We start from the raw sequence: 14,465 nt of genomic DNA on the forward strand, positions 1-14,465 counted from the left end.
TGCATTTATGACTGGAGAAATAGAAAGAGATAAAATGTAAACAGGTTTGTACTTCAAACCAGTTACTGTAACTAGATATTATTTCACAGATAGTATCTTGTGTATAATTCATTAAAATACAACAGATAAAGATTGGAAAAAAACCTGTGCAACCAGGGGGAGCTAGGAACCTTCCTTGAATCCTAACTTCAAAGTATAAATGTTTATAATGTGTGTGTTTGTGTAAGAAACCAACAGAATCCCTTTACATTACTTCCAGGGGCTAAAAAAAGGGCAATGTCAATGCACCTGAAAATAGAACTGGTTAGAATGTTTTACCGGTGATAGTATATTCTGATGGAAAAAGCATTTTTTGTATATGTAATTTGTTAATATGGACAGAATATTAAATAATTAGAAAATTCTAATTGAGCTGTTAACGTATGACTAGCCCATCAGATAGCTGCGGGAAGAGCACCAAAGAATGCCAGCTAGCTCCCTGAGCCAGGAGAGAGGGAAGAAGCCTGAGCATCATGGCAATTCTCCTCTGGCCAACTGCCTGGGAGATCTTTTTCAACTTGTGCCTTGAAGGAAAAACAAATCAAACATGCAGCTCTAAGCAGAAAAACACCACCTTTTTCTTGAAGTGGGATTCACTCCTGCTCTGCTTCCTTCCTTCCCCTCTGACCTCTTTTTGAGCCACTTCAAGAGGAAAGTCTTTCTGTGTAAATTATTTTAAATTATATTTTAAATACAGCAATCCCATTAAATGGGCAACTTCTGCCTTTTATATAAACAGAATTATTTTATGCATTAGTGATTTGCAACTTACCTCTTAAACAAGAATGGCTGGAGAATATTTATATATGCAATGTGAAATACAGCATAAAATGTGTGTAGTAAAACAGCATAGTTACATATTTTAAGGGAGATAGATAGATAGATATAGATATAGATGATATATATAACAAGTGTTATAACTACAACGATGCTGACTTTGAAAAAACATACATTCTTTCCTAAGAATCAAGAAACAGACTTACCTTCTGGTTCTGTGATTTTAACAAAGAGAGACTCCATATGCCACTCAATCACACCATGTAGAGAGTCACTGGGTAAAATGCTAAGTACAGCTCTTGCCCTTTCAGGATCAATGACAGCTCCTTTTGTGGTATCTTGAACACCCACAGTGGTAACATGGGTGAGTGTGATTTCCACTGCCTCTGAAAGTTCTGCAACACTGTCCGCGAGAATTGTCAGGGTGATTGTGGACAGGGCCTGACCTTCTGAAAATGTAATCTAAAGTTTTAGAGGGAAGGGGGAAAAAAAAGTCAAATTTCTTCTCAGTGTCATTACACTTACAGTTTTATTCTGTAAACTCTATCAGTTATAAAACGCATATATATACACACATACATGTCTTATAGAATCACAGAATACAAGGTTGGAAGGGACTTCAAGGATCATCTGGCACAATCATTCTTGGCAGCACCACAGTCTAAACAAGATGGCTCAGCATCCTGTCCAGTTCAATCTTAAAAGTGTCAGCTTTTGGGAGTACACAACTTCCATGGGAGGTTTATTCCAATGGATGATTGTTCTCATGGTGAAAAATTTTCCTCTTATGTCCAATGAGAATCTCCCCAGGAGTAACTTGCATCCCTTATCCCTTGTCTTTTCAATGTGACACTTTGTAAAAAGTAAGTCTCCTCCTTTGTAGCCACCTTTTAAATACTGAAACATGGTCTGAACATAAGGTCTCCCCATAACCTTCTTCCCTCAAGGCTGAACAGTTCTCTCAGCCTTTCCTCATATGACAGTCTTCCCAGACCTCTGACCACGCTTGTGGCCAGCTCTGGACCCTCACCAGCCTGTCCTATTTTCCATAGAGGGGACCAAAAATGAACACAGAACACAGAATTCCAGGGGTAGCCCAACCAGTGCTCAGTAGAGTGGGCTAATGACTGCTGCATCGCTGCTGGGGGTGGCCTTGTTGATGCAACCCAGAAACATCCTGGTGGATTGCCTCAGTGTTCACTTATAATGAGTTTATCGACCAGCAGGATTGCCAGGTCCCATTCCCCAGAGCTAATCCCTAGTCAGGATAGATCCCAGTGGGTGGTGCACTCCTGGATTATGTTTTCCATAGTGTAACATTTGTTCCTGATGGATCTTCCAGCCTACCCAGGTCCTCGTGCTGGGTAGCTCTCCAAAGTGTCCACTCCCTCACTTCGTTTGGTATCATTGTCAAACTTCATCAGAGTACACCTTATCTCATCACCCACATCACTTATGGAGATATTAAACACTGTTGGACCCAATATTTATCCCTGAGGGACCACACTTGTGACAGGCTGTCAGTTCAAAAAGGAGCTATTTACCATCACTCCCTGGGGGCAGCAATAACACATAAGTTTATTTAGAAGGCGGCTATGGCAAGCTGTATCAAAAACCTTGGAGAAATCCAGGTAGACAATGGCTTTTGCTTTTCTTATTAAATAGCCTTTATCTCAAGCTTTTTCTCCTTATTTTCTCCTCATCCTGCTGAGATGGGGGAGTTAAGAGAGAACTACGTGAGGGTTTGTTAGACAGCCAACGTCAACACACCACACATATACATATCAAAAGAAGGATGAACATATAATATCTATTAAAATCATTGCTATGTGAAGAAGTGGCTACTCAACTTTTTATGTTTCTTCTTCAGACAAAATGATTGATACATGCTTTGTCTATCTACATTCTTATTTTTAAATTCAAAGGGTCCACCACTTGATTAGGTCTTTCTCAACAAAGAAGATGTGTCTATAAACACTTGGACTACACATACTGTATAGGATAAACAAAAATTTCCACTGAACATTATACCTTTCTGACTCGTCTTGCCTACAAACCTATGCAGTGAAATCGTGTAGGATTTAGCTGGAATGCTCAAGGAGTACTCTAACAATTTCAGTTTGATTGTTTTGGCATCCTTAATTTCCCACCCATTTATTTTTCTTTTTTTTTTTCAGGCTTTGTGTCTGCTACAGATGGCCACAAGGTGGAGGATTTTAACTTACAGAAACTGGCTCCTGCTGGTTCTAAGGCATATGAAGAGCTTTGGCTGGCAGGAAACACGGGGTTTACATGGCTGGGAATCCAAAAATCTCAGAAACACAGAAAACTGGGACTTGCCATGTTCTGCAGGGCCATTTAAGTTCTACATTGTATTGAGAAGGTCAGGACAAAGAGCAAAGACTCCCAGCTTCCCACCTATGCAAATAGTTTGACATAGTACCTGAATCTCACAGCAGAAGAAAGGAAGATGGGAACAGGATACTACAGATACACAATTCCAGTGCCTGGACAGCATTGCAATATCAGGTTCTAGAAGTGTTAGAGTGATATTGCAGTATTATGTGCCAGCCAGAAGTGCAAACCACCAGAATCACAGGAAAGGACAAGGAAGCAGGAATTAACGGAAAAGTGGGCCAATCTAACGTGTACTGTCCTTCTCACTCAGTATATCTGTATTTATTGGCTGAGACAACACAGTAAGTGCTTCCCCAATAACAGTTATTATTAAATACCATTCCTGAAGCTGGAAATATATCACTTATGCTCCCATTAGCGATCCATTCTACTGTAACTCGTCCATATGTTCCTATTAAACGTTCAATATTCAGGGTGATCAAGCTGTCCTGTTCCACTTCTTCAACTTGCTTAAATAAAGAACTCTGAAAAACATACAGCAGCAGAACCAAAGCATTATTTTCTTGAGCATTCAAAGGGGGCCAGAGACATTGGGCATCAATAAATTAATCTACTTTTAAGCAGCTAAATGCAAGTCTATTGATTAAATTTATGTATCTTAATAGGCAGAGGTACTCAACAGGCTCAAATTTCATAAACATAGGAATTTGAAATGTCAGACCTCTTTATCCTAAAGCAAAAAAAATCAATTATTTTTGTTAGCTTTTTTTAGTACAGTGTTTTATGTCCAAATCATGTGAAGCAGGTAATGAACTTGTAGACTTTCAAGACAGACATATTTTTACTGCTGTTACTTTACTATTACTCATCCTCCTCACACAAGTCCAGATGCAATGTTTAATTTCAGTAATGATTCTTCTGTGTTTTGTATCTTCACTATGCATTTAGTACATGTATCTGTTTAGATAACTTCTACAATATTTGATTATTTAAGAATCAAACACCCCAAATAATGCCTTCAGTCTGACATTTTCTCCAAAGTTATTATTTTGTTCAGGCAGATGGGCTCGTCATGTGGCATAACTCAATTAGTATCTATTTTAGAGGAATAGAATCTTTACTGAATTCCCCTGATTAACCAGTTTGTAGAGATTATGATGATATCATATATGCCATCTGAAAACTGAATTTTTAGATTGCTGCAAAATTAAATTGACAAAATAATGGGTTACTCTAAACATAAGGGGATTATAAAAATGACACAATAGGAACAGACTGGAACTGAGTTTCTATTTCCTGTCATCTGTATAACCAAGTAACAATGCTAAATGGAAATCAAAGACCTTCTGTCTCAGGTTGATACAAGACTTTAGAAAAAGAATCCTGTAACATGCTGTTTTAGTATGTTTGTGTGCTGGTATTCAGAAATTATATATACATATTTTAATGATTTACCCTATAAATTTTACCTGAGCAAATGCAATGACTCCATAGGCATTGTCGTTGGAAGGAATAATTATGTTAACAAAACTGTGAACACCAATCTCTGCACCTCCTTTGGGGTTTTTCAGCCACACTTTAAAACATTCTTCCTCTTCTGGGATGATGTCATCCAGGATATTGACTGCTATCACAGCTTCCATGTCCCCAGGCTCAAATATCAATTCACCTGAACTAGCATACAAACAGACACATCAAGTAATTATAAACTGAGGATATGATTAATGAACTTTGAAAGCAGTACTGAAAACTTAATGAGCATTTTTGATGCTGAAATTGTTGTTTATATTCCTGCGTAAGGAGGTTTAAAGGTTGTGGAGTTAGTGCTGGGTTTCGTTTTTTTCTAAGTTACAATAGACCATAGAGTAAATGATACTTCTTATTAATGTAATTTAATTTATCCTAAATAAAATCTTCAATATCAAGTCTAACTGCAAGTCCTTTTATTCCATATTTTAAAGCAAGTTGTGAGAAGTTTGACTTCAGGTTATCCTAAGGCTACCTGTGAAAAATTCTCTTTAGTGTTAATAAACACACCACACACAGATGTCTATAGTGGTCTCCAATGTAACAAAAACAGTATCACAGAAAAAGGAATGCAAGAGCTGGGAGAAACCAAAAAACCCACCTAGGTATAAAATCTGACTGGTTGGAGATAGTGGTCAGCTCATAAATCTGGGAGCTGGACTCTACGGAAAGAGCAATCAAGCTCTTGCTGGTGTTCAGAGACCTTGCAGTAGCAGAAGTGATATGATCTGCATATGGGGCTTCCAGCATCAGAGAGAACTGGTTCCCTTCTGAGTTCCAGGAGTAGAGTGCTGTTGTGTCCTTACCAGAGAGGATGATGTGAACTACATGGAGCAAGGAAGAGAAAAAAAGAAATATTCAGTGATATATTTAAAATTAATTGTAATACAGAAATGCCCTTGGCAGCTCAATTGTTAAAGTACCACTTAAAAATCTGATAAATATTATGAAAAAATGAATGCATATATTTCTTCAATTCCAGTACTATAAATGAAATCTTACCTAAACCTGAAGTAGGCATGAAAACATGGATGTTTCTTACAGCAGAAACTGGAAGAGACTGAAAGTGTCTGAAGGTAGACTGCCCTGTCTCCCAGATGAAAATTTCAGAATTTCCAGTTTCTACAAAGGAGAAAAATGACAAAACCTACATTATATTGCTGCCTGTTGATTAAATCACAGACTGGTGGCCATTAAAAGGCAGACATTTGCAACTTTGTTTAAAAAGTGAGACCAGTGATTGTATCTTCCTTTTTACTTGCATAGCTCCACAGGATCATATCCCATCAGATGATTTATTCAATGACATCATTTAAGGGCTTTTCTGCACACATGCACATATAAGAATACTAAAAATCCCATCAGACAACAGTCAACTGCAAAGAAACCTATGGACTGCAAGACAAACTTTTAAATAGGCATAGGGATGCAGACATAAAACAATGTCTAAAGTGTCATATTTATTATAAAAATGTACTTTGCTGGACAATAATCTTTGCACATCACAAGGCTCCAAAAAGCTAATAAGGGGTGCAATTAGCAGCTAGATGAATGGATTTATTATTTCCTATTGTTCTTGGGAAAATATTTCATTAGTTTCATAAATATTTGAGAACAAACACAATGCTTTCATCTTCTGAAGGACAAAACACAGATTACTTTGATTAGAGGCTTATCAGCAAGCTGTCACCCTCCAGTAATATTTTAATCTCTAGCTAAAGCCCTTTATCCCAAATGCCTTTGCTATAAAAAAAGCCAGCACATACTTAGCAAACTCAGTGTTTGTTTTCTGCTAAATACCTTTTGCAACAATTAAATATATATCAGACCCAGAAGTCCAGGCCTCCATATGTTTTATTTCTTTTGCTGGTAACTGATGAAGATTCCTAAACTCATTATTCAGCCATTGGTACAAGAGCACATTCTGGCTGGTATTTGACAAAGCAACTAGTAAGTACATCATGCCTCCTCGGGAAAACAAGGCAATGTTCAGAGCTCTGTAAAGTGGAAGTTGATGATGCAGCACAAATATATCTTCATTCCACTGGAAAATCTGTAAAAATAGAAGAAAAAAAAATTATTCTATATTTATAACTAGCACTAAGAAAAAAGAAATTAAATGTTTTGATGAAATTTGGAAATACTTGTAATTAACTGAATTCTTCTTTTCTAAGGTGGATCCTACATTAAGGTGGAAGCATTCTGAAAAGTAACTATAAGTAAGTATCTTACTGCAAGCACCTGTGCCTGTTCTTCAAGATGAACAGATTTATGGTCAGAAGCTATTTCTACTCTTATAGCTGTTTAACATAATAGATTTCAAAACAGCATAAATAAATCAACATAAATCAAACCAAGTTTAAATTACATGTTAATGTAGGGAATGTTGTTACATTTAAACAAGTCTAGAATTTTATGTCTTATAAATCTGTAATAGAAATATAAGTAATTTTTCAGGAATATAGACTTACTTTTTTTTTCTATATTTCCTTCATACCTCAAACTCAAAACTAACCAAACTACCCACATCAAAGCCATGGAAGACAACTGTATTCTAACCTGGATGGAACTGAAACTGGTGGTGTCACTCACAAAAACCAAATAGTCCTCTTCATTCACAGCAAAATGCTTGACAAGTCTGGTATCCAAAATAGAGAGGGTCTGTAGCTACAATGAAAATATGGCAAAAAATGGTATTTAGAAGTCAGTTCAAGTAACAAGTTTATACATACATACACATATTTTTAAAAAACTGTAAAATTACAGTGTATGTAAAATAATTTACAAAAAATGTCATATATGTAATTTTACAATTTTAAACATATATGTGGGGTCATTTAACAAATTAATGTGACTTATCATATGTTTTTAAAAAAATGCTCTATGACTTCATTGCTCCACAATTTGTTTTTTCACTTCCAAGGTCATTGTACCTCACCCTCAAAATATAATTATAAAAAACAGTAGACAACAAGCTGTGGTTTAGGAATGGTGTTTCCCAATTTAGTGTTCCCAGTGAACCACTCCAAACCACGCTGCCTCTTCCTTTCTCCCCTGTAGTGGGATGGAGAGGAGAATTGGAGGCAAAAAAGGTGAAGATCACATGTTGAGATAAGGACAATCTACGGCAAACAGCAATGTGATGAGAAAATGAACAGTAATAACAGCAATAATAGTGACAGAGGCTACAAGAGAGGCAAAGATTCACATGTCAAAATGCTCATTATGCACAACCCGTCAATACAAGAACTGCCCCCATGCTACCCCGACCCCTTGGAGGGCCTCCTTCCTCCATCCCCAAAAAATGACATGAAGTGGTATAGAATAACCTCTGGGTCCCAGCCATGCCGCCTCCTGGCTACTGCAAAAATTAACCCTGTCCTGGCCTAAACCAGGACAATAACTTACATCACTGACTCATGCAGAGTGTTCAGATGCCAAACTAGGTGAGAACAGAGTGCTTTTTCCCAAACCATGGCCAGACAGAAGGGCCTCACAAAGTCCTTTCTAACCCCACTATTTAATGATTTTGTAAGATACCCAGATTTACCTTCAACAATTTGCGTCCAGGCATGAATGCATATATACTGCTGTTGGAAGCTCCGTGCCTGGTTCCTCCATGAGTAATCACAAGGTAGGGAGAAGCATGGATTTGGAAAGACACACAGCTTTTAGGATCCCACATACTGAAATTCTGAGAGAGAAACAAAAAAGTAGAACTGAGACCTCAAGGTTTTATTAAGCAACATGGTTGGTGTCTGTATGCAAGCATTTACCTCAACGGCAACAAAAACTCCTTTCCACTGGTAGAGAGTAGAAAACACAGCTGGAGGTGAACGCAATAGCACACCATACAGTATTTCTGCTGATCGAAAGAAACACCAGCTAGCTGCTGACTCTTCCACAAAGCTTTGCAAGACAGACAGGACACTGATACTACCCCCTGCAATACAGTATAAGAAAAAACACCATTTTCATTATTTATTTGACAAAACCAAATATATATATATATTTTCACACCGAGGTTGTACTGGGAGTTAAACAATAAATTCATTTTTCATATACAGAAGATGCATAGGCAATCTGAGTGCGATTCAGAGTGACTCCATTTAGAATTTAGGTAGTCAGAAAATTAACAAGATAGGAAGAAATAAAAAAGTGACAAAGAAACTAAAAATGTGTTTATCCTCATTATAAGTCAAAGGTCTAGTGAAAATATATAAGCAACAGGAAGAACAATACAGATTGTTGAAACTCTTGCAGCAGTGGCTGATGACAAGCTGACTCTTAAGCAGCTAAAATCTTTTATCTAATGAATTTTGATATCATAGGGACATTATAAGTGAATTTTCATTCCGAAGTTGTATCTCCTGTATGTTTGGTTACTCTGTGGCTATCTCCACTAATAAAATAGCAATGGATGCTCTTGATAAAGTGAACGTACTGATGCCAAATGCAGTATCCGACAATGTCTCCCACTCAACACTCACAGTCACGTTGAGCCCATTACTCCGTGAAACTTTCAAATAAACTGTAGTGTTCGCCTCTTCAACTGTGAAGATATTTGTCCTAAATTTGAGAATTGTGAAAATAAATTTCAAGAAGTATTTCTATAGTATAAGATTCTTATAGTACATTTTCAGCACAGAATATGCAATAAAAAGAAAATACCGGGTTTTCTCTTTGATGGACTAACACTGATTAAGGTTGCCCAATGTTTCTTCACACAAGACCTTGACAAAATCATCCAATATTCAACAAAACCTTAAACTACCCTGAAATTTAACACACCAACTATATGGGTAAAGCTGAATGATTTATGAAAACATCATTCCGTATCATAGACTCATATGATCATAGAATGGTTAGGGTTGCAAGGGACCTTAAAGATCATCTAGTTCCAACCCTCCTGCCATGAGCAGGGAGATCCTCAACTAGACCGGGCTGCTCAGAGCTCCATTGAACCTGGCCTTGAACACCTCCAGGGATGCAGCATCCAGAACTTTTCTGGGTAACCTGTGCCAGTGCCTCACCACCCTCACAATAAAGAATTTCTTCCTAATGTCTAATCCGAACCTACTGTCTTTCAGTTTTAAGCCATTCCCTCTTCTCTTGTCACTACATGCAGAAAGTTCCTCTCCAACTTTCTGATAGGCTTCCTTTAGGTACTGGAAGGCTGCAACGGGTCAGCCCAAAGCTGCCTCTTCTCTAGGCTGAACAATCCCAATTCTCTCAGCTTCTCCTCATAGCAGAGATGCTCCATCCCTCTGATCAACTGAGTGGCTTCCTCTGGTTCTGCTCCAACAGCTCCATGTCCTTCCTCTGCTGGGACCCCAGAGCTGGAGGCAGCTCTGCAGGTGGGGGTCCCAGCAGAACAGAGCAGAAGGGTCTGAATCCGCTCCCTCCAAAGCTGCCCATGGGGCTTTGGATGCAGCCCAGGACATATTTGGTTTTCTGGGCTGCAAGTGCCCATGGCCAGGGCATGGCCAGCCTCTCACCCAGCAGCACCCCCATGTCCTTCGGGGCAGGGCAGCTCTCGATCCGTTCATCCCCCAGCCTGTACTGCGCGTTCCTCTGACCCAGGGGCAGCACCAGCACTTGGTCTTATTAAACCTCATGAGTTTCCCAGATGCCACTTCTTGAGCCTGTCCAAGTAAGATGGCTCATTTGGTTCTGAGAAACAGCCCTGAATGAGGGTGTATCTTGCACAAGCTTAAATAAATAATTAAATTACAAAATTTCTGATTCCCTGGGCACTGGTCTAAGGTTTGGAGCCGTTAATATGGATTACTATTTGTGAAATGTTTGAGGACTAATGAAGCACTGTTTCAAGGAAAAAATCATAGTTCAAAAATCAACACTTCTGATGGTGAATAGTCCATTTCAAGTGTTTTTCTGTTCTTCTACATAGCAGTATTTGAAAGATAGTGTACTTTTTAAACTTAAAAATTTTACAGTTGGATTGCTAATTTTTTTTTAAAGGAAAGCCATCTCTATGGAACATAAAAAACTTCATTTTAATTGTATCAGGGTTTAGTACCTATTTGTAACTGGGTAGATGCTGAAAAGCCCCAGTGGAGCCTGGTTCTGCAGTACTGTAATCATAGTTTGCACTCTGGTGCCTAGTCTGGCTCCTCCAGTTGGATTGAACAGGGTGACAATAAAGTGCTCATCCATTTCTGGTTCTTCATCCAGGATTGCAGAAATATGCAGTGTCTGACAAGAAACAAGCATGGAAAGCTGGTGAGACTTGATAGCTAACAATGGCAATGCTATTCAGACCATGCTGCTGTTTCTGCTCATTCTCTTAACAGCTCTGGACAGCAGAGCAGTACAACAGCAGCTCTGGAAACTGTAGAAGGCAGGAGTAAGCCATGGACAGTTCAGGCTGGGGTTCTAAAGTAATCCCTCTGGTGACCCACATTAGTGCAACACTAACATGAGCATATCCACTTTTAATTTTTCCCTTCCTCTCTTTCCTCTTATCCTAAGGTTCTCTGAAATGTAACAGGTTTTGAACCTTTTTTCATACTTCTGTTTTGTACTTATTCCACACATTCCTTGGTAATTCACAGTCCTCATACAGCTACCTGATCCCCTAGTGCAGCTTAATCAAGTTGGGTTTACTTTACTTGAATTGTCAACTGAACTAGCTCATAGGCAATAGGGTAGTTACACTTCTGGTACTGGGAACAAAGAGGGAGAAAAGGCAATAGAGGAATATTTGAAATACTCTCTTCCTTATGGTTTTTTTCCCTCTACTGCACCACGGTGGATAAGAATAGGATCGTCTCAAGGTGGTCTCAAATCAGCAGAGAACAGTCTAGAAAGAAGTAGATGTTTTCACTGTCATTCTCCCTATTACCCAAAGAGGTGAAAGTTACACTGGTACATGTAGCTTTGCCATAGAAAAATTATTTAGTAATAACAGATCTGGAACTGAACTAGAGCTTACAACCTTTGAGATATCTATTTAATTCTGCAATAAACCATATTTAAAGACTGCATTGAGAAATCTTTTACTCCCTACTTCTCACAGGTCTGCTAAACTGGCCATCACTGAGGTTCCAAATGCATTTTAGGTTCAGAAACTGAAAACCAGTGTTTCCAGAAAGGCTTGTTTCAGATTCTACTTCACTAACCATAATATACTAACCTGTTACTGACACATTTCCTGGCTGACATTCTTGTGGGGACAGTATAGAAGCAGTGGGCTTAATACTGCCAGAAAAATAAGTAATTTTCAATTTCTAAAACTCTGAAAGCTGTTCAACTTTTGCCTTTGCTGCAGCATACTCTGTTCAGTTCAGGCCACATAAAAGAATGGAACTTTTCATTCCAATATAATTATTTACAGTAGTAAATTATTACTTCATGTCAAAGTTTGTCTTTCAGCTACATACTAAACACATATGAATAAATGTTCCTATTCATACACCATATTATATACCTATTATATTGTTTTCAGTTTACCTGAGCTATTACAAAGAGGGAAGTATCTACAGCAAAGCATATTCAATTTTTATGCACTCCCACAACTCAGTTTATTCTGAGAATTAAGGAAAACGTAAGAAAAAAATACATGAAAAAACAAACACATTTCTGAAATCTTTCACATAACTTAAAATCAGACTTATTTACTTTTTGGGTTATAACTACCATATTACCTTAAATCTGACTCCCTCTTCCAGCACAATGTATCCTTGAGAAGGGGTCAAATCCACTGATGGCTCTGAAGAATTAATTTCACTTACAAGATATTGAACAGACACCATTCCAAATATTCCCTGAGGAGGTTCTCTAATAATATTTAATACTGCAACACTTTCCATCAGATGGAGAGCTGTTTGCTCTCTTAGGAAGAAGTGATCACTGTTATTGAATGACAAAACTCCATGTCCATCATCATTGGCAAATATAGTAATTGTGGCTTTTGAGAAATAAATAATAGAAACATGCTTTAATTAACATAGTAAAATATAATTGTACACATACACAAATAAATAAATAAATAAATATATACATAAATCCATTCTTTCCTTAATATATGGATATTGCTTTTATTTCCCTGATATTACTGAAGAGAATATGTAAATATTCTGCTTTATCTAGGAAGATCTCTAGAAAGGAAGAGTCTAGACTCTCTTATTTAAAAATCCAGCTTTTGCATTTTCTGATTCCTTATTTTACGTATTATTTTGTTAATTTTACATTTTTCACAGGGATGTTTAAGAACTTTTCAAGTGAGTTTAATGATTTAGCATAGAAGGGTGCTGGTGCTTTCTAAAATGTGATTATTCAGAAGAATGAAATTAAAGTGACTGAGATACAATTCTGAAGAGCAAGAACATCAAAACTAAGTTTTACCTGTTGAGTTCTCCCCTAATTCCAGGCCAAATGAGGGATTTGTTAGAATTAACTGGAACTTCTCAACACCTTCAGGAATATCATCATCACAAATCACAACAACAACAGATTTATTCCTTTCTCCATCAGCAAAAAAAAGAGTCTAGCATTGAAACACAGAAAGCATTGAATACTCAACAGCTGATAATGAACACAGAAATTTTAAACAAAGGTATAGCAGAATTGTGTTAAATAGGGAGGAAAGAAGAGGCGAGAAGAGCAGTAATTTCTATGTCCCTTACAAATCAATTGAGAAAGAAGCAAAACAGTTAAATAGTTTAGCACATTGCAGAGTGAGGACAAGCAAGAGCAATTCACTTTGAAAATTCTGTTGTAAAAAATATTAAAACCTACATGAAATCTTATATGCTCTTGTCTAAGCAAAACTGTATTTGAAATAGATGTTTGCAAGTTTACGTGTCTTATATTTTAAAATACTTCAATACTAAAAAAGAAAGAAAGACTAAAATAAGATGACTATATCTATCTCATTCTATTAAGATGATCAGAGCAACTGAAACAAGTTGAGAAATCTAGCTGTTCTAGTGACCATTCTGCAGAATTAATAAGAAGATGCTCTTTTGAGGAAGTTGAAGGAATGAAAACTACTAGATTTAAAATTTGCTTCTTACCCTTGAGATCACATTAAAATCCAAACCCAGCTGTGCCTCCAAATTTTGGGCATAAAAAAATACAGATACATTGCCATAAGATCCTTTGTTTCGGTATGCCATTATTGTCAGATTCCCATGAGATTCATTAACTTCAAAACTAAAACAAAAACCAAGACAAATTCTCAGTGCCCACTGAGCATGCTATTTTAATAAGATTGTAGATAATTGTTATATTTTCACTTAAAATCCTCCCTTCTACATTAAAAGAAAAAGGCACCATTACAGTAAGGCATCATTACCACTGTCTAATGCAACCATTATACCTTTGTTTCTTATCAAAATGGAATTGAGCTATAGTATGTTACCCTTTTCCCCTACTTTTTAGTGGCAGATTAAGCCTGTCTATGAGCATGAATGCCTTCTTCTTAGCTCCTGGAAATCAGAGAAAAAGATCTGGGAGATGCCAATGTGCATGCTTACATGTACACAGAGGTTGGGGCACTGCATGGAGGCTGGGAGAGTAATGGAAGTTCACAATACCGAAGGACAATAGTGAAAGTAAGTACATGGTAGCATAAGATTTCTGAGTAAACATACTGTAAATGTTGGTTTCTAGTATGGGAATTATCTTTCCAGTTCCACTGAACTGAATGATATGTTGTCATCTCAAAGATGTGATCCTGTTGTTAATAGGAGCTTTTCTGTTAACTGAAAATAAAAATAGCTGGGCAACACTAATCATTA

At 37.4% G+C, this 14,465-nt stretch overlaps 1 protein-coding gene across 20 annotated transcripts in view; it reads right to left on the minus strand.

The window, feature by feature from the left end:
- ADGRV1 (adhesion G protein-coupled receptor V1) overlaps nucleotides 1–14,465 on the minus strand; it is a 332,117-nt gene that overhangs the window by 224,745 nt on the left and 92,907 nt on the right. For all 20 annotated transcript variants that reach the window (XR_005603898.1, XR_002273300.2, XR_002273301.2 and 17 more), the window contains 14 exons: nucleotides 13,740–13,878; nucleotides 13,069–13,210; nucleotides 12,369–12,631; nucleotides 10,742–10,917; nucleotides 9,146–9,270; nucleotides 8,478–8,644; nucleotides 8,252–8,395; nucleotides 7,261–7,368; nucleotides 6,502–6,754; nucleotides 5,704–5,823; nucleotides 5,303–5,525; nucleotides 4,644–4,848; nucleotides 3,552–3,698; nucleotides 1,023–1,278 (listed from right to left, as the gene is read on the minus strand). Coding sequence is in view for 16 of the 20 variants with exons in the window: in XM_020584155.2 (XP_020439744.2) it covers nucleotides 1,023–1,278; nucleotides 3,552–3,698; nucleotides 4,644–4,848; nucleotides 5,303–5,525; nucleotides 5,704–5,823; nucleotides 6,502–6,754; nucleotides 7,261–7,368; nucleotides 8,252–8,395; nucleotides 8,478–8,644; nucleotides 9,146–9,270; nucleotides 10,742–10,917; nucleotides 12,369–12,631; nucleotides 13,069–13,210; nucleotides 13,740–13,878 (2,468 nt within the window). In the remaining 4 variants the exon portion in view is untranslated. The remainder of the gene's footprint in view (nucleotides 1–1,022; nucleotides 1,279–3,551; nucleotides 3,699–4,643; nucleotides 4,849–5,302; nucleotides 5,526–5,703; nucleotides 5,824–6,501; nucleotides 6,755–7,260; nucleotides 7,369–8,251; nucleotides 8,396–8,477; nucleotides 8,645–9,145; nucleotides 9,271–10,741; nucleotides 10,918–12,368; nucleotides 12,632–13,068; nucleotides 13,211–13,739; nucleotides 13,879–14,465) is intronic.

The sequence above is a fragment of the Corvus cornix genome, chromosome Z (genome assembly GCF_000738735.6).
Source record: "Corvus cornix cornix isolate S_Up_H32 chromosome Z, ASM73873v5, whole genome shotgun sequence".
In the NCBI taxonomy this organism is placed as follows: Eukaryota; Metazoa; Chordata; class Aves; order Passeriformes; family Corvidae; genus Corvus; species Corvus cornix.